At 45.3% G+C, this 24,503-nt stretch overlaps 1 protein-coding gene across 1 annotated transcript; it reads left to right on the top strand.

Moving 5' to 3' along the window:
- Positions 1–18,833: 18,833 nt before the first annotated feature.
- On the top strand, positions 18,834–23,881 carry LOC109782118 (polyadenylate-binding protein 2). Its single transcript, XM_020340710.3, has 9 exons — positions 18,834–19,357; positions 20,268–20,386; positions 20,485–21,141; positions 21,221–21,298; positions 21,377–21,466; positions 21,836–21,970; positions 22,562–22,741; positions 23,022–23,228; positions 23,387–23,881. The coding sequence occupies exons 1-9, from the start codon at positions 19,075–19,077 to the stop codon at positions 23,630–23,632; spliced, it is 1,995 nt and encodes a 664-aa protein (XP_020196299.1). The 5' UTR covers positions 18,834–19,074; the 3' UTR covers positions 23,633–23,881.
- The last annotated feature ends 622 nt before the right edge of the window (positions 23,882–24,503 follow it).

The following is a 24,503-nucleotide window of genomic DNA, read 5'->3' as shown; positions in this document are numbered from 1 at the left end:
CGCCCCGAAGATGGAGATCAAAAGGAGCAAAATGATATTGGCCATATCATGTCACTATTTGATTGCATGTGATGTTTATCATGTTTTACATCTTATTTACTTAGAACAACGGTAGCATAAATAAGATGATCCCTCGCTAAAATTTCAAGAAAGTGTTCCCCCTAACTATGCACCGTTGCGAAGGTTCGTTGTTCCGAAGCACCACGTGATGATCGGGTGTGATAGGTTCTAACGTTCGCATACAACGGGTGTAAGCCAGATTTACACACGCAATACACTTAGGTTGACTTGACGAGCCTAGCATGTACAGACATGGCCTCGGAACACAAGAGACCGAAAGGTCGAACATGAGTCGTATAGCAGATACGATCAACATGAAGATGTTCACCGATGATGACTAGTCCGTCTCACGTAATGATCGGACACGGCTTAGTTGACTCGGATCATGTATCAATTAGATGACTAGAGGGATGTCTGTCTGAGTGGGAGTTCGTTAATAATTTGATTAGATGAACTTAATTATCATGAACTTAGTCTAAAAACCTTTACAATATGTCTTGTAGATCAAATGGCCCACGCTAATGTTGCCCTCAACTTCAACGCGTTCCTAGAGAAAACCAAGCTAAAAGACGATGGTAGCAACTACACGGACTGGGTCCGTAACCTGAGGATTATCCTCATAGCTGCCAAGAAAGCATATGTCCTTGAAGCACCGCTAGGTGATGCACCTGTTTTCCCAGCAACTCAAGACGTTCTGAACGCCTGGCAGTCGCGTAGTGATGATTACTCCCTGGTTCAGTGTGGCATGCTTTACAGCTTAGAACTGGGGCTCCAAAAGCGTTTTGAGCAGCACAGAGCATATGAGATGTTCCAAGAGCTGAAAATGGTTTTCCAAGCTCATGCCCGGGTCGAGACATATGAAGTCTCCGACAAGTTCTACAGTTGTAAGATGGAGGAGAATAGTTCCGTCAGCGAACACATACTCAAAATGTCTGGGTTGCACAACCACTTGTCTCAGCTGGGAGTTAATCTCCCAGATGACGCGGTCGTTGACAGAATCCTTCAGTCGCTCCCACCTAGCTACAAGAGCTTTGTGATGAACTTCAATATGCAGGGGATGGAAAAGACCATTCCTGAGGTATATTCAATGCTGAAATCAGCGGAGGTGGAGATCAAAAAGGAACATCAAGCGTTGATGGTGAATAAAACCACTAAGTTCAAGAAAGGCAAGGGTAAGAAGAACTTCAAGAAAGACGGCAAGGGAGTTGCCGCGCCCGGTAAGCAAGCTGCTGGGAAGAAGACAAAGAATGGACCTAAGCCTGAGACTGAGTGCTTTTATTGCAAGGGAAACAGTCACTGGAAGCGGAACTGCCCCAAGTACTTCGCGGATAAGAAGGCCGGCAATACCAAAGGTATATGTGATATACATGTTATTGATGTGTACCTAACCAGCGCTCGTAGTAGCTCCTGGGTATTTGATACCGTTGCGGTTGCTCATATTTGTAACTCAAAGCAGGAGCTGCGGAATAAGCGGAGACTGGCGAAGGACGACGTGACGATGCGCGTCGGGAATGGTTCCAAGGTCGATGTGATCGCCATTGGTACGCTACCTCTACATTTACCTACGGGACTAGTTTTAAACCTCAATAATTGTTATTTAGTGCCAGCTTTGAGCATGAACATTGTATCTGGATCTCGTTTAATGCGAGATGGCTACTCATTTAAATCCGAGAATAATGGTTGTTCTATTTATATGAGAGATATGTTTTATGGTCATGCCCCGCTGGTCAATGGTTTATTCTTAATGAATCTCAAACGTGATGTTACACATATTCATAGTGTGAATGCCAAGAAATGTAAGGTTGATAATGATAGTCCCACATACTTGTGGCACTGCCGCCTTGGTCACATTGGTGTCAAACGCATGAAGAAACTCCATGCAGATGGACTTTTGGAGTCTCTTGATTATGAATCATTTGACACGTGCGAACCATGCCTCATGGGCAAAATGACCAAGACTCCGTTCTCCGGAACAGTGGAGCGAGCAACCAACTTATTGGAAGTCATACATACTGATGTGTGCGGTCCAATGAGCGTTGAGGCTCGCGGTGGCTATCGTTATGTTCTCACCCTCACTGATGACTTGAGTAGATATGGGTATGTCTACTTAATGAAACACAAGTCTGAGACCTTTGAAAAGTTCAAGGAATTTCAGAGTGAGGTTGAGAATCAATGTGACAGGAAAATAAAGTTCTTACGATCAGATCATGGAGGGGAATATTTGAGTCACGAATTTGGCACACACTTAAGGAAATGTGGAATTGTTTCACAACTCACGCCGCCTGGAACACCTCAGTGTAATGGTGTGTCCGAACGTCGTAATCGCACTCTATTGGATATGGTGCGATCTATGATGTCTCTTATCGATCCACCGCTATCATTCTGGGGTTATGCTTTAGAGACTGCCGCATTCACTTTAAATAGGGCTCCGTCGAAATCTGTTGAGACGACACCGTATGAATTATGGTTTGGAAAGAAACCTAAGCTGTCGTTTCTTAAAGTTTGGGGATGCGATGCTTATGTCAAGAAACTTCAACCTGAAAAGCTCGAACCCAAGTCGGAAAATGCGTCTTCATAGGATACCCTAAGGAAACCATTGGGTATACCTTCTACCTCAGATCCGAAGGCAAGATCTTCGTTGCCAAGAACGGGTCCTTTCTGGAGAAAGAGTTTCTCTCGAAAGAAGTAAGTGGGAGGAAAGTGGAACTTGATGAGATGACCCCTCTCGAACCAGAAAGTAGCACAGCACAAGAAATTGTTTCTATGGTGCCTGCACCGACTAGAGAGGAAGTTAATGATGACGATCATGATCAAGTTACCACTGAACTTCGTAGGTCCACAAGGACACGTTCCGTACCAGAGTGGTACGGCAACCCTGTCCTGGAAATCATGTTGTTGGACAACGGTGAACCTTCGAACTATGAAGAAGCAATGGCGGGTCTAGATTCCAACAAATGGCTTGAAGCCATGCAATCCGAGATAGGATCCATGTATGAAAACAAAGTATGGACTTTGACAGACTTGCCCGATGATCGGCCAGCGATAGAAAATAAATGGATCTTTAAGAAGAAGACGGACGCGGATGGAAATGTTACCATCTATAAAGCTCGACTTGTCGCTAAGGGTTATCGACAAGTTCAAGGTGTTGACTACGATGAGACCTTCTCACCCGTAGCGAAGCTGAAGTCCGTCCGAATCATGTTAGCAATTGCCGCACTCTACGATTATGAGATATGGCAAATGGACGTCAAAACGGCATTCCTTAACGGCTTTCTTAAGGAAGAATTGTATATGATGCAGCCGGAAGGTTTTGTCGATCCTAAGAATGCTAACAAAGTATGCAAGCTCCAACGCTCAATCTATGGTCTGGTGCAGGCATCTCGGAGTTGGAACATTCGCTTTGATGAGATGATCAAAGCGTTTGGGTTTACACAGACTTATGGAGAAGCCTGTGTTTACAAGAAAGTGAGTGGAGCTCTGTAGCATTTCTCATATTATATGTGGATGACATACTATTGATGGGAAATGATATAGAATTCTTGGAAAGTATAAAGGCCTACTTGAATAAGTGTTTTTCAATGAAGGACCTTGGAGAAGCTGCTTACATATTAGGCATCAAGATCTATAGAGATAGATCGAGACGCCTCATAGGTCTTTCACAAAGCACATACCTGAAGGAAATATGCCCTAGAGGCAATAATAAAGTTATTATTTATTTCCTTATATCATGATAAATGTTTATTATTCATGCTAGAATTGTATTAACCGGAAACATAATACTTGTGTGAATACATAGACAAACAGAGTGTCACTAGTATGCCTCTACTTGACTAGCTCGTTGATCAAAGATGGTTATGTTTTCTAGCCATAGACATGAGTTGTCATTTGATTAACGGGATCACATCATTAGGAGAATGATGTGATTGACTTGACCCATTCCGTTAGCTTAGCACTCGATCGTTTAGTATGTTGCTATTGCTTTCTTCATGACTTATACATGTTCCTATGACTATGAGATTATGCAACTCCCGTTTATCGGAGGAACACTTTGTGTGCTACCAAACGTCATAACGTAACTGGGTGATTATAAAGGTGCTCTACAGGTGTCTCCAAAGGTATTTGTTGGGTTGGCGTATTTCGAGATTAGGATTTGTCACTTCGATTGTCGGAGAGGTATCTCTGGGCCCACTCAGTAATACACATCAATATAAGCCTTGCAAGCATTGTGACTAATGAGTTAGTTGCGGGATGATGTATTACGGAACGAGTAAAGAGACTTGCCGGTAACGAGATTGAACTAGGTATCGAGATACCGACGATCGAATCTCGGGCAAGTAACATACCGATGACAAAGGGAACAACGTATGTTGTTATGCGGTCTGACCGATAAAGATCTTCGTAGAATATGTGGGAACCAATATGAGCATCCAGGTTCCGCTATTGGTTATTGACCGGAGAGGTGTCTCGGTCATGTCTACATAGTTCTCGAACCCGTAGGGTCCGCACGCTTAACGTTATGATGACAGTTATATTATGAGTTTATATGTTTTGATATACCAAAGGTTGTTCGGAGTGCCGGATGTGATCACGGACATAACGAGGAGTCTCGAAATGGTCGAGACATAAAGATTGATATATTGGAAGCCTATGTTTGGATATCGGAAGTGTTCCGGGTGAAATCGGGATTTTTCCGGAGTACCGGGAGGTTACCGGAACCCCCCGGTAACTTAATGGGCCTTAGTGGGCCTAGGTGGAAGAGAGGAGAGGAGGCCAGGGCAGGGCCGCACGCCCCTCCCCCCAGTCCGAATAGGACAAGGAGAGGGGGCGGCGCCCCCCCTTTCCTTCCTCCCCTCCACCTCTTCCCCCTCTCTCTCCTAGTCCAACATGGAAAAGGGGGGAGTCCTACTCCCGGTAGGAGTAGGACTCCTCCTGGCGCGCCTCTCCCCTTGGCCGGCCGAACCCCCCCTTGCTCCTTTATATACGGGGGCAGGGGGGCACCTCTAGACACACAATTGATCATTGATCTCTTAGCCGTGTGCGGTGCCCCCCTCCACCATATTACACCTCGATAATATCGTAGCGGTTCTTAGGCGAAGCCCTGCGTCGGTAGAACATCATCATTGTCACCACGCCGTCGTGCTGACGAAACTCTCCCTCAACACTCGGCTGGATCGGAGTTCGAGGAACGTCATCGAGCTGAACGTGTGCTGAACTCGGAGGTGACGTGCGTTCGGTACTTGATCGGTCGGATCGTGAAGACGTACGACTACATCAACCGCGTTGTGTTAAACGCTTCCGCTTTCGGTCTACGAGGGTACGTAGACAACACTCTCCCCTCTCATTGCTATGCATCACCATGATCTTGCGTGTGCGTAGGATTTTTTTTTAAATTACTACGTTCCCCAACAGTGGCATCCGAGCCTGGTTTTATGCGTTGATGTTATATGCACGAGTAGAACACAAGTGAGTTGTGGGCGATATAAGTCATACTGCTTACCAGCATGTCATATTTTGGTTCAGCGGTATTGTGAGATGAAGCGGCCCGGACTGACATTACGCGTACGCTTACGCGAGACTGGTTTCACCGTTGCGAGCACTCGTTGCTTAAAGGTGACTGGCGGGTGTCTGTCTGTCTGTCTCACTTTAGTTGAACCGAGTGTGGCTACGCCCGGTCCTTGCGAAGGTTAAAACAGCACCAACTTGACAAACTATCGTTGTGGTTTTGATGCGTAGGTAAGAACGGTTCTTGCTAAGCCCGTAGCAGCCACGTAAAACTTGCAACAACAAAGTAGAGGACGTCTAACTTGTTTTTGCAGGGCATGTTGTGATGTGATATGGTCAAGACATGATGCTGAATTTTATTGTATGAGATGATCATGTTTTGTAACCGAGTTATCGGCAACTGGCAGGAGCCATATGGTTGTCGCTTTATTGTATGCAATGCAATCGCCATGTAATTGTTTTACTCTATCACTAAGCAGTAGCGATAGTCGTAGAAGCAATAGTTGGCGAGACGACAACGATGCTACGATGGAGATCAAGGTGTCGCGCCGGTGACGATGGTGATCATGACGGTGCTTCGGAGATGGAGATCATAAGCACAAGATGATGATGGCCATATCATATCACTTATATTGATTGCATGTGATGTTTATATTTTATGCATCTTATCTTGCTTTGATTGACGGTAGCATTATAAGATGATCTCTCACTAAATTTCAAGATAAAAGTGTTCTCCCTGAGTATGCACCGTTGCCAAAGTTCGTCGTGCCTAGACACCACGTGATGATCGGGTGTGATAAGCTCTACGTCCATCTACAACGGGTGCAAGCCAGTTTTGCACACGCAGAATACTCAGGTTAAACTTGACGAGCCTAGCATATGCAGATATGGCCTCGGAACACTGAGACCGAAAGGTCGAGCGTGAATCATATAGTAGAAATGATCAACATAGTGATGTTCACCATTGAAAACTACTCCAATTCACGTGATGATCGGTTATGGTTTAGTTGATTTGGATCACGTAATCACTTAGATGATTAGAGGGATGTCTATCTAAGTGGGAGTTCTTAAGTAATATGATTAATAGAACTTAAATTTATCATGAACTTAGTACCTGATAGTATCTTGCTTGTCTATGTTAATTGTAGATAGATGGCCCGTGCTGTTGTTCCGTTGAACTTTAATGCGTTCCTTGAGAAAGCAAAGTTGAAAGATGATGGTAGCAATTATATGGACTGGGTCCGTAACTTGAGGATTATCCTCATTGCTGCACAGAAGAATTACGTCCTGTAAGCACCGCTGGGTGCCAGGCCTGCTGCAAGAGCAACACCAGAGGTTATGAACGTCTGGCAGAGCAAAGCTGATGACTACTCGATAGTTCAGTGTGCCATGCTTTACGGCTTAGAACCGGGTCTTCAACGACGTTTTGAACGTCATGGAACATATGAGATGTTCCAGGAGTTGAAGTTAATATTTCAAGAAAATGCCCGAATTGAGAGATATGAAGTCTCCAATAAGTTCTACAGCTGCAAGATGGAAGAGAATAGTTCTGTCAGTGAGCATATACTCAAAATGTCTGGGTATAACAATCACTTGATTCAACTGGGAGTTAATCTTCCGGATGATAGCGTCATTAACAGAATTCTTCAATCACTGCCACCAAGATACAAGAGCTTCGTGATGAACTATAACATGCTAGGGATGAATAAGACAATTCCCGAGCTCTTCGCAATGCTAAAGGCAGCGGAGGTAGAATCAAAAAGGAGCATCAAGTGTTGATGGTCAATAAGACCACTAGTTTCAAGAAAAAGGGCAAAGGGAAGAAGAAGGGGAACTTCAAGAAGAACAGCAAGCAAGTTGTTGTTCAGGAGAAGAAACCCAAATCTGGATCTAAGCCTGAGACTGAGTGCTTCTACTGCAAGCAGACTGGTCACTAGAAGCGGAACTGCCCCAAGTATTTGGCGGATAAGAAGGATGGCAAGGTGAACAAAGGTATATGTGATATACATGTTATTGATGTGTACCTTACCAGAGCTCGCAGTAGCACCTGGGTATTTGATACTGGTTCTGTTGCTAATATTTGCAACTCGAAACAGGGACTACGGATTAAGCGAACACTGGCCAAGGACGAGGTGACGATGCGCGTGGGAAACGGTTCCAAAGTCGATGTGATCGCCGTCGGCACGCTACCTCTACATCTACCTTCGGGATTAGTATTAGAGCTAAATAATTGTTATTTGGTGCCAGCGTTAAGCATGAACATTATAGCTGGATCTTGTTTGATGCGAGACGGCTATTCATTTAAATCAGAGAATAACCGTGTCTCATGGGCAAGATGACTAAAACACCATTCTCCGGAACTATGGAGAGAGCAACTAATTTGTTGGAAATCATACATACAGATGTATGTGGTCCGATGAATATTGAGGCTCGTGGCGGATATCGTTATTTTTTCACCTTCACAGATGATTTGAGCAGATATGGGTATATCTACTTAATGAAACATAAGTCTGAAACATTTGAAAAGTTCAAAGAATTTCAGAGCGAAGTTGAAAATCATCGTAACAAGAAAATAAAGTTTCTACGATCAGATCGTGGAGGAGAATATTTGAGTTACGAGTTTGGCCTACATTTGAAACAATGCGGAATAGTTTCGCAACTCACGCCACCCGGAACACCACAACGTAATGGTGTGTCCGAACGTCGTAATCGTACTTTACTAGATATGGTGCGATCTATGATGTCTCTTACTGATTTACCGCTATCGTTTTGGGGTTATGCTTTAGAGACGGCTGCATTCACTCTAAATAGGGCACCATCAAAATCCGTTGAGACGATGCCTTATGAACTATGGTTTGGCAAGAAACCAAAGTTGTCGTTTCTTAAAGTTTGGGGTTGCGATGCTTATGTGAAGAAACTTCAACCTGATAAGCTCGAACCTAAATCGGAGAAATGTGTCTTCATAGGATACCCAAAGGAGACTGTTGGGTACACCTTCTATCACAGATCCGAAGGCAAGACATTTGTTGCTAAGAATGGATCCTTTCTGGAGAAGGAGTTTCTCTCGAAAGAAGTGAGTGGGAGGAAAGTAGAACTTGATGAGGTAACTGTACCTGCTCCCTTATTGGAAAGTAGATCATCACAGAAACCAGTTTCTGCGACACCTACGCCAATTAGTGGGGAAGTTAATGATAATGATCATGAAACTTCAGATCAAGTTATTACTGAACCTCGTAGGCCAACCAGATTAAGATTCGTACCAGAGTGGTACGGTAATCCTGTTCTGGAGGTTATGTTACTAGACCATGACGAACCTATGAACTATGAAGAAGCGATGGTGAGCCCAGATTCCGCAAAATGGCTTGAAGCCATGAAATCCGAGATGGGATCCATGTATGAGAACAAAGTATGGACTTTGGTTGACTTGCCCGATGATCGGCAAGCCATTGAAAATAAATGGATCTTCAAGAAGAAGACTGACGCTGACGGTAATGTTACTGTCTATAAAGCTCGACTTGTTGCGAAAGGTTTTCGTCAAGTTCAAGGGATTGACTACGATGAGACTTTCTCACCCGTAGCGATGCTCAAGTCTGTCCGAATCATGTTAGCAATTGCCGCATTTTATGATTATGAAATTTGGCAAATGGATGTCAAAACTGCATTCCTGAATGGATTTCTGGAAGAAGAGTTGTATATGATGCAACCGGAAGGTTTTGTCGATCCAAAGGGTGCTAACAAAGTGTGCAAGCTCCAGCGATCCATTTATGGACTGGTGCAAACCTCTCGCAGTTGGAATAAACGCTTTGATAGTGTGATCAAAGCATTTGGTTTTATACAGACTTTTGGAGAAGCCTATATTTACAAGAAAGTGAGTGGGAGCTCAGTAGCATTTCTGATATTATATGTGGATGACATAATGCTAATTGGAAATGATATAGAATTTCTGGATAGCGTAAAGGGATACTTGAATAAGAGTTTTTCAATGAAAGACCTCGGTGAAGCTGCATATATATTGGGCATCAAGATCTATAGAGATAGATCAAGACGCTTAATTGGACTTTCACAAAGCACATACCTTGACAAAGTTTTGAAGAAGTTCAAAATGGATCAAGCAAAGAAAGGGTTCTTGCCTGTATTACAAGGTGTGAGATTGAGTAAGACTCAATGCCCGACCACTGCAGAAGATAGAGAGAAGATGAAAGATGTTCCCTATGCTTCAGCCATAGGCTCTATCATGTATGCAATGCTGTGTACCAGACCTGATGTGTGCCTTGCTATAAGTTTAGCGGGGAGGTACCAAAGTAATCCAGGAGTGGATCACTGGACAGCGGTCAAGAACATCCTGAAATACCTGAAAAGGACTAAGGATATGTTTCTCGTTTATGGAGGTGACAAAGAGCTCATCGTAAATGGTTACGTTGATGCAAGCTTTGACACTGATCCGGACGATTCTAAATCGCAAAACCGGATACGTGTTTACATTGAACGGTGGAGCTGTCAGTTGGTGCAGTTCTAAGCAAAGTGTCATGGCGGGATCTACGTGTGAAGCGGAGTACATAGCTGCTTCGGAAGCAGCAAATGAAGGAGTCTGGATGAAGGAGTTCATATCCGATCTAGGTGTCATACCTAGTGCATAGGGTCCAATGAAAATCTTTTGTGACAATACTCGTGCAATTGCCTTAGCAAAGGAATCCAGATTTCACAAAAGAACCAAGCACATCAAAAGACGCTTCAATTCCATCCGGGATTTAGTCCAGGTGGGAGACATAGAAATTTGCAAGATACATACGGATCTGAATGTTGCAGACCCGTTGACTAAGCCTCTTCCACGAGCAAAACATGATCAGCACCAAGACTCCATGGGTGTAAGAATCATTACTATGTAATCTAGATTATTGACTCTAGTGCAAGTGGGAGACTGAAGGAAATATGCCCTAGAGGCAATAATAAAGTTATTATTTATTTCCTTATATCATGATACATGTTTATTATTCATGCTAGAATTGTATTAACCGGAAACATAATACTTGTGTGAATACATAGACAAACAGAGTGTCACTAGTATGCCTCTACTTGACTAGCTCGTTAATCAAAGATGGTTATGTTTCCTAGCCATAGACATGAGTTGTCATTTGATTAACGGGATCACATCATTAGGAGAATGATGTGATTGACTTGACCCATTCCGTTAGCTTAGCACTCGATCGTTTAGTATGTTGCTATTGCTTTCTTCATGACTTATACATGTTCCTATGACTATGAGATTATGCAACTCCCGTTTACCGGAGGAACACTTTGTGTGCTACCAAACATCACAACATAACTGGGTGATTATAAAGGTGCTCTACAGGTGTCTCCAAAGGTATTTGTTGGGTTGGCGTATTTCGAGATTAGGATTTGTCACTTCGATTGTCGGAGAGGTATCTCTGGGCCCACTCAGTAATACACATCAATATAAGCCTTGCAAGCATTGTGACTAATGACTTAGTTGCGGGATGATGTATTACGGAACGAGTAAAGAGACTTGCCGGTAACGAGAGTGAACTAGGTATTGAGATACCGACGATCGAATCTCGGGCAAGTAACATACCGATGACAAAGGGAACAACGTATGTTGTTATGCGGTCTGACCGATAAAGATCTTCGTAGAATATGTGGGAACCAATATGAGCATCCAGGTTCCGCTATTGGTTATTGACCGGAGAGGTGTCTCGGTCATGTCTACATAGTTCTCGAACCCGTAGGGTCCGCACGCTTAACGTTACGATGACAGTTATATTATGAGTTTCTATGTTTTGATGTACCGAAGGTTGTTCGGAGTCCCGGATGTGATCACAGACATAACGAGGAGTCTCGAAATGGTCGAGACATAAAGATTGATATATTGGAAGCCTATGTTTGGATATCGAAGTGTTCCGGGTGAAATCGGGATTTTTCCGGAGTACCGGGAGGTTACCGGAACCCCCCGATAACTTAATGGGCCTTAGTGGGCCTAGGTGGAAGAGAGGAGAGGAGGCCAGGGCAGGGCCGCACGCCCCTCCCCCCCAGTCCGAATAGGACAAGGAGAGGGGGGCGGCGGCCCCCCTTTCCTTCCTCCCCTCCACCTCTTCCCCCTCTCTCTCCTAGTCCAACATGGAAAAGGGGGGGAGTCCTACTCCCGGTAGGAGTAGGACTCCTCCTGGCGTGCCTCTCCCCTTGGCCGGCCGAACCCCCCCTTGCTCCTTTATATACGGGGGCAGGGGGCACCTCTAGACACACAATTGATCATTGATCTCTTAGCCGTGTGCGGTGCCCCCCTCCACCATATTACACCTCGATAATATCGTAGCGGTGCTTAGGCGAAGCCCTGCGTCGGTAGAACATCATCATTGTCACCACGCCGTCGTGCTGACGAAACTCTCCCTCAACACTCGGCTGGATCGGAGTTCGAGGGACGTCATCAAGCTGAACGTGTGCTGAACTCGGAGGTGTCGTGCGTTCGGGACTTGATCGGTCGGATCGTGAAGACGTACGACTACATCAACCGCGTTGTGTTAAATGCTTCCGCTTTCGGTCTATGAGGGTACGTGGACAACACTCTCCCCTCTCGTTGCTATGCATCATCATGATCTTGCGTGTGCGTAGGAATTTTTTTGAAATTACTACGTTCCCCAACAATACCTTGACAAGATATTGAAGAAGTTCAATATGGATCAGTCCAAGAAGGGGTTCTTGCCTGTATTGCAAGGTGTGAGATTGAGCACGGCTCAATGCCCGACCACGGCAGAAGATAGAAAAAATATGAGTGTCGTCCCCTATGCCTCGGCCATAGGGTCTATTATGTATGCCATGCTGTGTACCAGACCTGATGTAAACCTTGCCGTAAGTTTGGTAGGAAGGTACCAAAGTAATCCCGGCATGGAACACTGGACAGCGGTCAAGAACATCCTGAAGTACCTGAAAAGGACTAAGGATATGTTTCTCGTTTATGGAGGTGACGAAGAGCTCGTCATAAAGGGTTACGTCGATGCTAGCTTCGACACAGATCTGGATGACTCTAAGTCACAAACCGGATACGTGTATATTTTGAATGGTGGGGCAGTCAGCTGGTGCAGTTGCAAGCAAAGCGTCGTGGCGGGATCTACATGTGAAGCGGAGTACATGGCAGCCTCGGAGGCAGCACATGAAGCAATCTGGATGAAGGAGTTCATTGCCGACCTAGGAGTTATTCCCAATGCATCGGGGCCGATGACTGTCTTCTGTGACAACACTGGAGCTATTGCCCTTGCCAAGGAGCCCAGGTTTCACAAGAAGACCAGGCACATCAAGCGTCGCTTCAACTCCATTCGTGAAAATGTTCAAAATGGAGACATAGATATTTGTAAGTACATACGGATTTGAATGTCGCAGATCCGTTGACTAAACCTCTTCCACGGGCAAAACATGATCAACACCAGAACTCTATGGGTGTACGATTCATCACAATGTAACTAGATTATTGACTCTAGTGCAAGTGGGAGACAGTTGGAAATATGCCCTAGAGGCAATAATAAAATGGTTATTATTATATTTCCTTGTTCATGATAATTGTCTATTGTTCATGCTATAATTGTGTTATCCGGAAATCGTAATACATGTGTGAACACATAGACCATAACATGTCCCTAGTGAGCCTCTAGTTGACTAGCTCGTTGATCAATAGATGGTTACGGTTTCCTGACCATGGACATTGGATGTCATTGATAACGGGATCACATCATTAGGAGAATGATGTGATGGACAAGACCCAATCCTAAGCATAGCACTAGATCGTGTAGTTCGTTTGCTGAAGCTTTTCTAATGTCAAGTATCATTTCCTTAGACCATGAGATCGTGCAACTCCCGGATACCGTAGGAATGCTTTGGGTGTACCAAACGTCACAACGTAACTGGGTGGCTATAAAGGTGCACTACAGGTATCTCCGGAAGTGTCTGTTGGGTTGGCTCGGATCGAGACTGGGATTTGTCACTCCGTATGACAGAGAGGTATCTTTGGGCCCACTCGGTATTGCATCATCATAATGAGCTCAATGTGACTAAGTAGTTAGTCACGGGATCATGCATTACGGAACGAGTAAAGTGACTTGCCGGTAACGAGATTGAACGAGGTATTGGGGTACCGACGATCGAATCTCGGGCAAGTAACGTACCGATTGACAAAGGGAATTGTATATGGGTTACTTGAATCCTCGACATCGTGGTTCATTCGATGAGATCATCGAGGAGCATGTGGGAGCCAACATGGGTATCCAGATCCCGCTGTTGGTTATTGACCGGAGAGTCGTCTCGGTCATGTCTGTGTGTCTCCCGAACCCGTAGGGTCTACACACTTAAGGTTCGGTGACGCTAGGTTTGTAGAGATATTAGTATGCGGTAACCCGAAAGTTGTTCGGAGTCCCGGATGAGATCCCGGACATCACGAGGAGTTCCGGAATGGTCCGGAGGTAAAGATTTGTATATAGGAAGTCCAGTTTCGGCCACCGGGAAAGTTTCGGGGGTCACCGGTATTGTACCGGGACCACCGGAAGGGTCCCGGGGGTCCACCGGGTGGGGCCACCTATCCCGGAGGGCCCCATGGGCTGAAGTGGGAAGGGAACCAACCCCTGGTGGGCTGGTGCGCCCCCCATGGGCCTCCCCCTACGCCTAGGGTTGGAAACCCTGGGGGTGGGGGGCGCCCCACCTGACTTGGGGGGCAAGTTCCCCCCTTGGCCGCCGCCCCCCCCTTGAGATTAGATCTCTAGGGGCCGGCGCCCCCCAGGGCCCCTATATAAAGAGGGGGGAAGGGAGGGCAGCGCACCCAAGCCCCTGGCGCCTCCCTCTCCCCCCGTAACACCTCTCCCTCTCGCTGAGCTTGGCGAAGCCCTGCCGAGATCCCCGCTGCTTCCACCACCACGCCGTCGTGCTGCTGGATCTCCATCAACCTCTCCTTCCCCCTTGCTGGATCAAGAAGGAGGAGACGTCTCTCCCAACCGTACGTGTGTTGAACGCGGAGGTGCCGTCCGTTCGGCGCTAGGATCATCGGTGATTTGGATCACGACGAGTACGACTCCATCAACCCCGTTCTCTTGAACGCTTCCGCTCGCGATCTACAAGGGTATGTAGATGCACTCCTCTCTCTCGTTGCTAGATGACTCCATAGATTGATCTTGGTGATGCGTAGAAAATTTTAAATTTATGCTACGATCCCCAACATCAAGTCAATCACATCATTCTCTAATGATGTGATCCCGTTAATCAAATGCAACTCATGTCCATGGCTAGGAAACTTAACCATCTTTGATTCAACGAGCTAGTCAAGTAGAGGCATACTAGTGACACTTAGTTTGTCTATATATTCACACATGTACTAAGTTTCCGGTTAATACAATTCTAGCATGAATAATAAATATTTATCATGATATAAGGAAATATAAATAACAACTTTATTATTGCCTCTAGGGCATATTTCCTTCACGAACAATCCACAACAAAGCATCCAACATACCCGAGCAGTGTCAACATAGACTCCGAACATCAGGATTTCAACCACGCGTCCATTGGAAGACATCCTTCGCCTTCTGAGTGTCTCTTGGATACTCCTTTAAACATTTTGTGTCCTTATTTTTTCTGCAGAACCACCCACAATCTTGTAGAGAGCATAGGGTAAATATCACACTAACATGATCAGAAGGAAAAAACACGTTGAAAACAAGACTTGTTGCTTGTTTTCCAACATACCTATGTAGTTCATGGTTCACAAAATTTTGTTAGAAAATGGCATTATGCTATCTAGTATAATGCAAATCAAGAGCACTCTAATAATTGTTTTTGTATTAGTTTTAATACCGTTGGAGGAAGTAGTTAATTTTCTAGCATCCATTGATACAATTATTAAAAAATAGCAAAAATGCGCGGGGCATCATCACATTATACTCCTTCCGTCCCATAATATAAGAGCGTTTCTGACACTATCTTATATTTTGAGACGGAGGGAGTAGTAAACATCGACTGAGATGCCATGGTTGCTGAGTTGCAACTGAGGAGATTGATTGAGTAGTTGCTACAATTCAAAATTGAACCACAATTAAACCACAGCTAATTTTCCTCCAATCCATGTAATTGTATTTTCATTTTGATCGGTGACGAGGGTTCCAATCCACGTTTTTGTAGGGGAAGGTGCCAATCCACGTGATGAAACCAGTACTGTCACGTTTTTTAGAAACTGTACCGTCACGTAGGACAGGACGGGAGGAGGGCACGAGCCCGGCTGACGATCCGGTCAGCCCAACCCAAATCGAGCGGTCAAGGCCGCTCGAGGCCCCGTAAAACGCGGCGCCATTCTCTCTCCCAAGCAGCAGCATATCGGGCGGGCTCCACCCAAAGCCCGCGAGCCAGCCCCTCAGACCCATCCAGCCCACCCCAACACAACAACCCAGACGACTGGCGAATCCAAAGGCTTGTCGCAGACGCTGTGTTTTGATGATTTTGGCCAGAGTGGACAGTGGAAGGGGAGGGCTTGGTCTCTGATACCAGATGTAAGGTACAGGACGGGGAGTCACTCAAACTAGCCTGATCTCATTCACGAATTCGAGTCCAGTATCTCGATTACAGGAGAATTGCTAATACAGAATGGGGAATTTGGGTAGAGGAAGAACTAGTGGTAGCCGCCGTCGTCTTTGCCTTGATCCACTGGATACCTGTCCAGCCGTGGAATCCGCCTTAAGTAGAGATTGCAGCGCCTGGGCTTCACCTGGCCCATTCTGGCCCAATGACGCGGGAGTTGGGCCTTCGAGCCCGTGGTGGGGGTTGGGCAGCAGGTGCGCCATGCGAGCTGCTGCCATGTGGGCCCCGGTCCGTCGGTGACGTTGGCTGTCGTAGGGGCGCTGACAATACCAGCGTCCGCAGTACGACCGTGTGACAGCCAATCCCGTCGGAGCTAATGAATACGATGACGAAGTAGCGTGCATCGTAGATGACAGACGGCGACGGGCGACACAAGCCGATCTTAGATCGGAAAACCAAAAAGAACCGCCGATCAAGACGACCGGCGAGAGAGAGAAATCCGGATCAAGCGATCGGGGGAAAAGACTCTCTAGGGTAGCCGGTCAACACGACCGGCGGACGAACCCTAGGTACGGGCGGCGCGGCCCCCGATGGCGGTCATGGAGGCCGACCACCCTGGGGGCGGCACGCAGGGCGGAAGCGGTCGGCGACGGCTAGGGTTGGATCGGTTAGGCTGATATTGCTTGAGCCTCGTGGGGTACAAGTCAGGACATGAACAAATCCTACGCTATCCTATGTTTCCTAAATAAACATTATACACAACAATTACATTATACAGTAGTAAACATAGATTGAGATGCCATGGTTGCTGAGTTGCAATTGAGATTGATTGAATTTTTTTGAACATAGTACAGACGCAAGCGCTCATATACACGCGCATACACTCACCCATATGAAACGCACACACGCACACCCTATCCCTATGAGCACCTTCGAAAGACTGAGCGGCATATCATCTTAAAATTTACAAAGTCATCGTAGGCACCTCGTCGTCGACGGGAACGTCTCCTCCCACTGAATGCGCATCGTCGGAAATCCTGAAATAAAACCAGGAATATATCCGAGCACCAGGATTTGAACCCTGGTGGGCTGGGGATACCACAGTCCCTCTAACCATCCAACCACAGGTTGGTTCGCATTGACAACGTGTTTGGTTCGGGGAAATTAGAGATGGGGAATGGGAGTTGAGGGGTGAGGAGATTAAAAGTCCACTGTTTGATTAGAGGGAGTGGGAGTTTAAGTGGGAAAGGGAATGGGAGTTGGAGAAGTTAATTCCCACCGATTTCTTCCCAGGGGGTACCCTGTTAATTCGTGAGCAGAGTTTTATCCCGCGTCAATTCTCATCGTACACCAAACAAGAGAATGGGAGTAAAAATCTACTTCTCATGACTAATCCCTCCATAATCACCCTGATGCAAACTCTCATTCCCCTGCCCAAGTGTTTACCACACAGGCTGTGAGATTGATTGAATTAATCGCTACAATTCATAATTAAACCGCAATTTCTTTTGACATCACAATTAAGGCTATGTTTGATAGCAAAGTATCAGAAAAACTGCAGTAATTTAATCAATAGGTACACAAAACAATGATTTTTATTTAACAGAGTTTTTCAGAGTTTTCAGAATACATGGCAGGTGTTTGGCTACAACACAGAATGATGTAAAATTTGCTGACTAGCCCTTAGGCAGTCGCATCTAGCTAGCCATCATGGAAGCAATGCAAAAACATGCGCATCTGGCCGGTTGTGTGCTGTTTCTGTTGTGCTAATCTAGCTAGGTGCTAGCCCTTGGCATTCACGTCCATATGAACTGAGGAGCATGCACAGGCGACGGAACGGTATCTTGGATATTTTGTGAAAGTCCTCCTGCAGCACGGCGTCGCCGGTGACTCACGAGGCGATATCTTTTTTTTAGATCGAGTGACTTGTTAACACAAGAGGAAAGAAGATAATAATGCTGCTCTGTTTTTTAAAAAGAAGTCTGAAGTTCTTTTTTTTATACAGAGAAAAAACCACAGTTTGCTCAATACTGCAGTTTTAAAAGCACTGTTGTTAGTGGCAGCCAAACACCTCGTTGCAATTAAAACCATGGTAATCTGAAAAACTGCAGTATTCTCAGAATACTGCAAAAATACTGAGCTATCAAACGGGGCCTAAACCCACAACTAATTTTCCTGCAATCCATGTAATTGTATTTTCATTTTGATTGGTGATGAGGGTTCCAATCCACGTTTTTGTAGGGGAAGGTTCCAATCCACGTGATGAAACAAGTACCGTCACGTTCTTTTTAGAAACTGTACCGTCACGTAGGACGGGACGGGCGGAGGGCACGAGCCCGGCTGACGATCCGGTCAGCCCAACCCAAATCGAGCGGTCAAGGCCGCTCCAGACCCCATCAAACGCGGCGCCATTCTCTCCCCCAAGCACCAGCACACCGGGCGGGCTCCACCCAAAGCCCGCGAGCCAGCCCCTGAGCCCCATCCAGCCCACCCCAGCACAACAACCCAGACGGCTGGCGAATCCGTCCGTACGCGGACAACTGTCCAGAACCCCCCCACGTCGACCCGCACAGTAGACCCAGTCCAGGAGCACCACCCCGCCCCCATCCCCGCTGGCGCACCAACGCCGCGCCCACGCCACCCCCCGCCGAACAAACCCTAAGAAGGAGCACGCGCCGCAGCGCCCATATAACCACCTTCCCCCCCGTCGGCGTCGCCCCCCCGGTTGAGAGAGTCGTGCGTGCCCCCGCGTTCTCCGCCTACGGCCCCTCCTCTCTCTTGTATCCCGCAACCAAAAACTACCCCAAAAAAAATTCGCAAAACCAAAAAAATCCCCCGAGGCCCGGCGGGATCTGCTCCTCCTCCCCTCCTCGCTATATACCGATCGAGGAGATAGGGTTTAGCGTCGATTCTCCGGGGGAAAAATCGAAAAAAAAAGGAGGAGGAATCGCGATGGCAGCGCAGGTGGCGGTGGCGAACGGCGGCGGCGCGGGTCCGGCGGCGGCGGCCGCGGTGGCGGTGGTCCCCGCGCCCGCGCCCGCGCCCGGAGGGGTCACGCAGCCGCTCCCGACCACGTCGCTCTACGTCGGCGACCTCGAGGCCAACGTCACCGACTCGCAGCTCTACGAGCTCTTCAGCCAGGCCGGCCAGGTCGTCTCCGTCCGCGTCTGCAGGGACGTCACCTCGCGCCGCTCCCTCGGCTACGCCTACGTCAACTACAGCAGCCCCATGGATGGTACGCCGATCCCCTCACCCCCTCTCTCGCATCCATCTCTGCGCGATTTGTTTCGATGTTGTTGAATTGCGGTGTGGTCGGACGGCCGGAGGTTTTGGGGGTTGAATAGATAGATCCAATCTCATCTATTAATCATCTGCGGTTGAATTAGTCGGATATGGATTGGTTTTGTCCGCAATTGAGTAGGTAATTGAAGCGATTATGCCAGGGAAAATTATTTCTTTACAATTGACTGATGCAAATCTGTTTCTCGCAATGTAACTTGGATTTGTTGTGTTTTTGGTGATGGGAGGGATGTCAGCGCCCCTTGAATGCATCATGTTATAGGACGACTGCAAGAGAATGATGCAAAGCCATTACTTTTGTTGATAATTGAGTCTCATTGGTGGTATATAATATACTGCAGAGTCTTGGCGTTCGTCTTTATAATTTAATTGCCAGGTTGTTCGTTTGCTGTATTATAGGAGTATGTAGGTTTTAGGGTCATCTCTGTGCTGTATTGGAAGAATTGGCGTGTCTCCCTAATTGATTAGGAGTTGTGGTATTAGCTGGCCTTCAGCTGCTACTAAATTATTACTTGGACTAGCTGTTACTACATAGATAGAGTAGAAACACTGAGCAGCATTCATTCATTAGCACGGTAAATTCTGTGTGCACATTTTGTGTATCCATGATGACGTTATGGGGTGTCACAGTATGTTAGGTACTGCATATGGTGCATGCTGTAGATAACTGGTAACTAAATATACCATACATGTTTTTGATAAAAAACAATGCTTTAAGCCTCATCAAACTATATCATCTGTCAGCATTGTTGTTATTCAGTTGCTGTTTTGTTACTATGCTAGTATTATTGTTGTTAAAATCTGGAGTATGTTATGCTGCTTGACTAATTAGTTCCATTCGACAGCTGCAAGAGCAATGGAAGCGCTGAACTTTGCTCCACTGAACAACAAGCCCATTCGAGTTATGTACTCGAACCGTGACCCAAGCAGCCGCAGAAGCGGGTCTGCAAATATCTTTATCAAGGTGCTGTCTCATCTTTTAATTTGCATTGCCACTCTAAAATAATCAGTTTTCCTCTGGACTTATCTCTGATGTGAGCATTTTGAACTTTCTTTTTCCAGAACCTTGACAAGACAATTGACAACAAAACTCTTCATGACACCTTCTCTGCATTTGGTGCAATTCTCTCATGTAAGGTTGCCATGGATGATATTGGCCAATCCAAAGGCTTTGGATTTGTTCAGTATGAGAAAGAAGAGTCTGCACAGTCTGCAATGAAAAGCCTAAATGGCATGCTTATCAACGATAAGCCTGTCTATGTTGGACCTTTTCTCCGCAAGCAAGAGAGAGATAATTCTTTTGACAAGGCAAAATTTAACAATGTCTTTGTGAAGAATTTATCTGAGTCTACTACAAAAGATGATCTAGTCAAAGTATTCAGTGAGTATGGAACTATTACGAGTGCTGTTGTAATGATTGGCATGGATGGTAAATCAAGGTGCTTCGGCTTCGTCAATTTTGAGAGCCCAGATGATGCTGCTCGTGCTGTTGAGGAACTTAATGGAAAGAAAATCAATGACAAAGAGTGGTATGTTGGTAGAGCTCAGAAGAAGTCTGAAAGGGAGATGGACTTGAAGAGAAGGTTTGAGCAAAGCATGAAAGATGCAGCTGATAAATATCAAGGACAGAACTTGTACTTGAAGAATTTGGATGATGGCATTACAGATGATCAGCTACGTGAGCTGTTCTCCAACTTTGGCAAAATTACCTCTTGCAAGGTAATTTCATGTTTTGCAATCATACTTCTGCTCTTTGTCTAAATGATGTACGATCATTGCTGAACTATTTTTTTAATAGATAATGCGTGATCAAAATGGTGTTAGCAAGGGCTCTGGCTTTGTTTCATTTTCTACCCGCGAGGAAGCATCTCAGGCTGTAAGTTTGTTTCCCAAATATTGCTGTATCAATTGTTCTGATTCACAAAATGGTTTGACTTGTTCTTTGTTCACACAGCTCACTGAAATGAATGGCAAAATGATATCTGGAAAGCCATTATATGTTGCATTTGCACAGCGTAAAGAAGATAGAAAAGCAATGTTACAGGTACAGTTCTCGAATAACCTGAGTTTCTTTCATAGTAATGTCAAAACAGTACTTATTGATAGTGACCACTATGATAGAGAAGACAGGTCATATGTATATCGATATAAGATGTTCAACTTGAACCACCTTCATTCACTTTTTAAGTTTCATGTTATTTTCACATTGGAGGCTCAGTACTTGAGGATCTGCATGAAAAATGGGACTTTCATAGTCTGCACCGTAAATTTAAATTATGCTCTTGATATTTTTTTATTCAACTTGATTGAACACTGCTTCTGTATTTTCTTGAAAGAGCAAGTTATTACTGTTGATTTATTTCTGATTATCCATTGTAAATATGCTGATGGTAAAAAATTCCATATTATTCAGGCTCAATTCTCTCAGATGCGCCCTGTACCAATGACCCCTTCTATGACTCCTCGACTCCCAATGTACCCTCCTATGCCTACTCTTGGGCAGCAACTCTTCTATGGGCAAGCTCCACCTGCTATGATTCCCCCTCAGGTACTTGTTGTAAGCTGTGTTAGTTTCATTTTGAACTTTGTGTTACATTCAGGTTTTCCTGATGTAAAACAGGAGAAGCAACATTTTCCCATTTTTTTCAAGTTAAGGTACAAGTAGCTTGTGCTGTCTAAGTTTAGTTTGCACCCTATTTCATAGGGGGCATTGCAATGTGGGGTCAGTGGAAATTTTCTTCTGGGGTAATGGTCTACCAAATTTATAGGGGTGAATCAACATCAGTGTTCAATATCCAATTTGTTTTTTGATGTTTGTGTGTTTGGTTGGGAACACTCTTGAGTTAAAGTAAATGTAGCTATGCAGTGTGTAAGTAAATATGTGTTGATCACTTGTCAACACCATTGGATTATTTATTCCGTAGTTACGTCATGCTCACAGTGAACACTTTTGTTGTCATGCCTTGTTCATTTTGGCATTTGCTCGAAATTGTACTCATTTTTGTGAATTATGTTATTATATACTGCATGCTTCCTGCTGGCATTTTAATTTTTATTATTTGCCTAGGTGAACTTAAATGGAAATTGGAAAATGTAACAGCTTTATACTTACCATATTCCGACCTTTACTTTTTTGTAGCCTGGGTACGGTTTCCAGCAACAGCTTGTTCCAGGAATGAGGCCTGGGGGTGGTGCCCATATGCCAAATTACTTTGTTCCAGTTGTCCAACCAGGTCAGCAGGGTCCGCGCCCAGGTATAAGGCGCAATGGTCCTGGGTCTGCTCAGGGACAGCAAACTCCTCAGCCATTTCAGCAACAGGTTTGCTACAATGCATTCTCGTGTCTTTACATTTCTTGCTATCAATTATTGGAGGCTGTTGTTTGGGTGATATTTTTGATGGCAAAAGTAAATCGGTTTTTTCCTCTTTGCTAAGTATAATGCGCCACTGTTTCACTTCTTTGCTAAGAAGTAAAATGTGCCACTGTTCTTATTGTTGAATTCCTTGTTGTGCTGGCATTGTGTGGCTAAGTGATTTTTACCATAAGGAGTAGTGAAAGTACAGTGACTTATCGCATATCTTATCACTGTTGTTTAACAGATGGTTCCTAGGGGACGTGTCTACCGGTACCCACCTGGACCTCGTCACATGCCTGAGGTTCAACAGATGCCTGGGGTTGGTGTTGGTATGGTTCAGCCATATGATATGGGAAGCTTCCCTGTGCGAGATGCTGGCGTGTCACCTGCTCCTCCAATTGGAACTCTCACATCTGCCCTTGCAAATGCTACTCCAGAGCAACAAAGAACGGTATGTCTGAATGAATCATCTTCTAACTGTATCTGTTGTTTAAATCTATCTGTTACTATCCATGCTAGTACGATTGTTTGGATATAATATGCCCATGCTGTTCTGTGTGCATTTGTACTGTCAGTTTTCTGATATTGTAAATAATTTCTTCCATCCAGATACTTGGCGAAAGCCTCTATCCACTTGTTGAGAAGCTTGAACACCAACAAGCTGCCAAGGTGACCGGCATGCTTCTGGAGATGGACCAGACGGAGGTGCTGCATCTGCTCGAGTCTCCAGAGGCTCTCAAGTCCAAGGTTGCCGAGGCGATGGATGTTCTCCGCAACGTGGCCCAGCAGCAGAACCCCAACGCCCCTACCAGCCAGCTCGCCGGGCTAACCTTGAGCGACGGCATTATCTCTTAGATTAGAGTCAGTTTGCATGCAGTCTCATGATGCTATAGATTGTTTTGTCCTCCATGGTTGAACTTTGGTGAGTTGCGTTTTTGCACTGGTTGTTAGGCTCTATCTGCCTGGTCTCTTTGCCAATGATTGGCAGGCACCTTTTCCCGTGTTTGGCTACTATTGAGGGCTTGGTTACATACCTCTTCTGCGGTTTTGACTTGCCGAAAGTTTTGCTATTAATATGAGTGAAGAGTGACATTGCTGCCGACATTACTTGCTTCAGTTGCTTTGTATGGGATACCTCATACCATCATCTGCGGGGGTACCGACCAATGGATGAAGTTTTTTTCCTCGTTACATGCCGTTCTTCAAATATTAGTTGCATAAGTTTGCCGAAAATAAAGCTATACTAGATGGTATGGCGTGCTCTGCTGAGACCGTCATAATTGCGTTGGGCATCAGCGATGCTTTAAAATTATGTCTAATTTTCACAAGCTTGTTTTTACTTAAAAAAATGCATGACATAGCTACAGTGGTTATGTTTGGTCTCATTTAGTTTTATCGTGAATTTTCATAATGCAATTTTTTGGCAAGTTTGTAATCTGTATAACCCTATACTTGGTGCGTTCGCAATAACTCTGATCTGTTATAATACGATGGCCAATTCTGTAGCTTTTAGCTTTTAGTTTGTAGGATAAAAGCATTCAGTTTGCATCTAAGAGTTGAAAATAAGTTGTAAAAAGATACTCCCTTTGTCTCAAAATGCTTGTCTTAGATTCGTCTAGGTACGGATGTATCTAATATTAAAACGTGACTTGATACATCCGTATTTAGACAAATTTAAGACAAAATTTTTGGGCAGAGCAAGTATATTTTTTGACACAAACATAAC

The sequence above is a fragment of the Aegilops tauschii genome, chromosome 2, assembly GCF_002575655.3.
Source record: "Aegilops tauschii subsp. strangulata cultivar AL8/78 chromosome 2, Aet v6.0, whole genome shotgun sequence".
NCBI lineage: Eukaryota > Viridiplantae > Streptophyta > Magnoliopsida > Poales > Poaceae > Aegilops > Aegilops tauschii.
The sequence above is the reverse complement of the archived record's forward strand: the minus strand, read 5'-3'. Positions and strand labels throughout refer to the sequence as shown.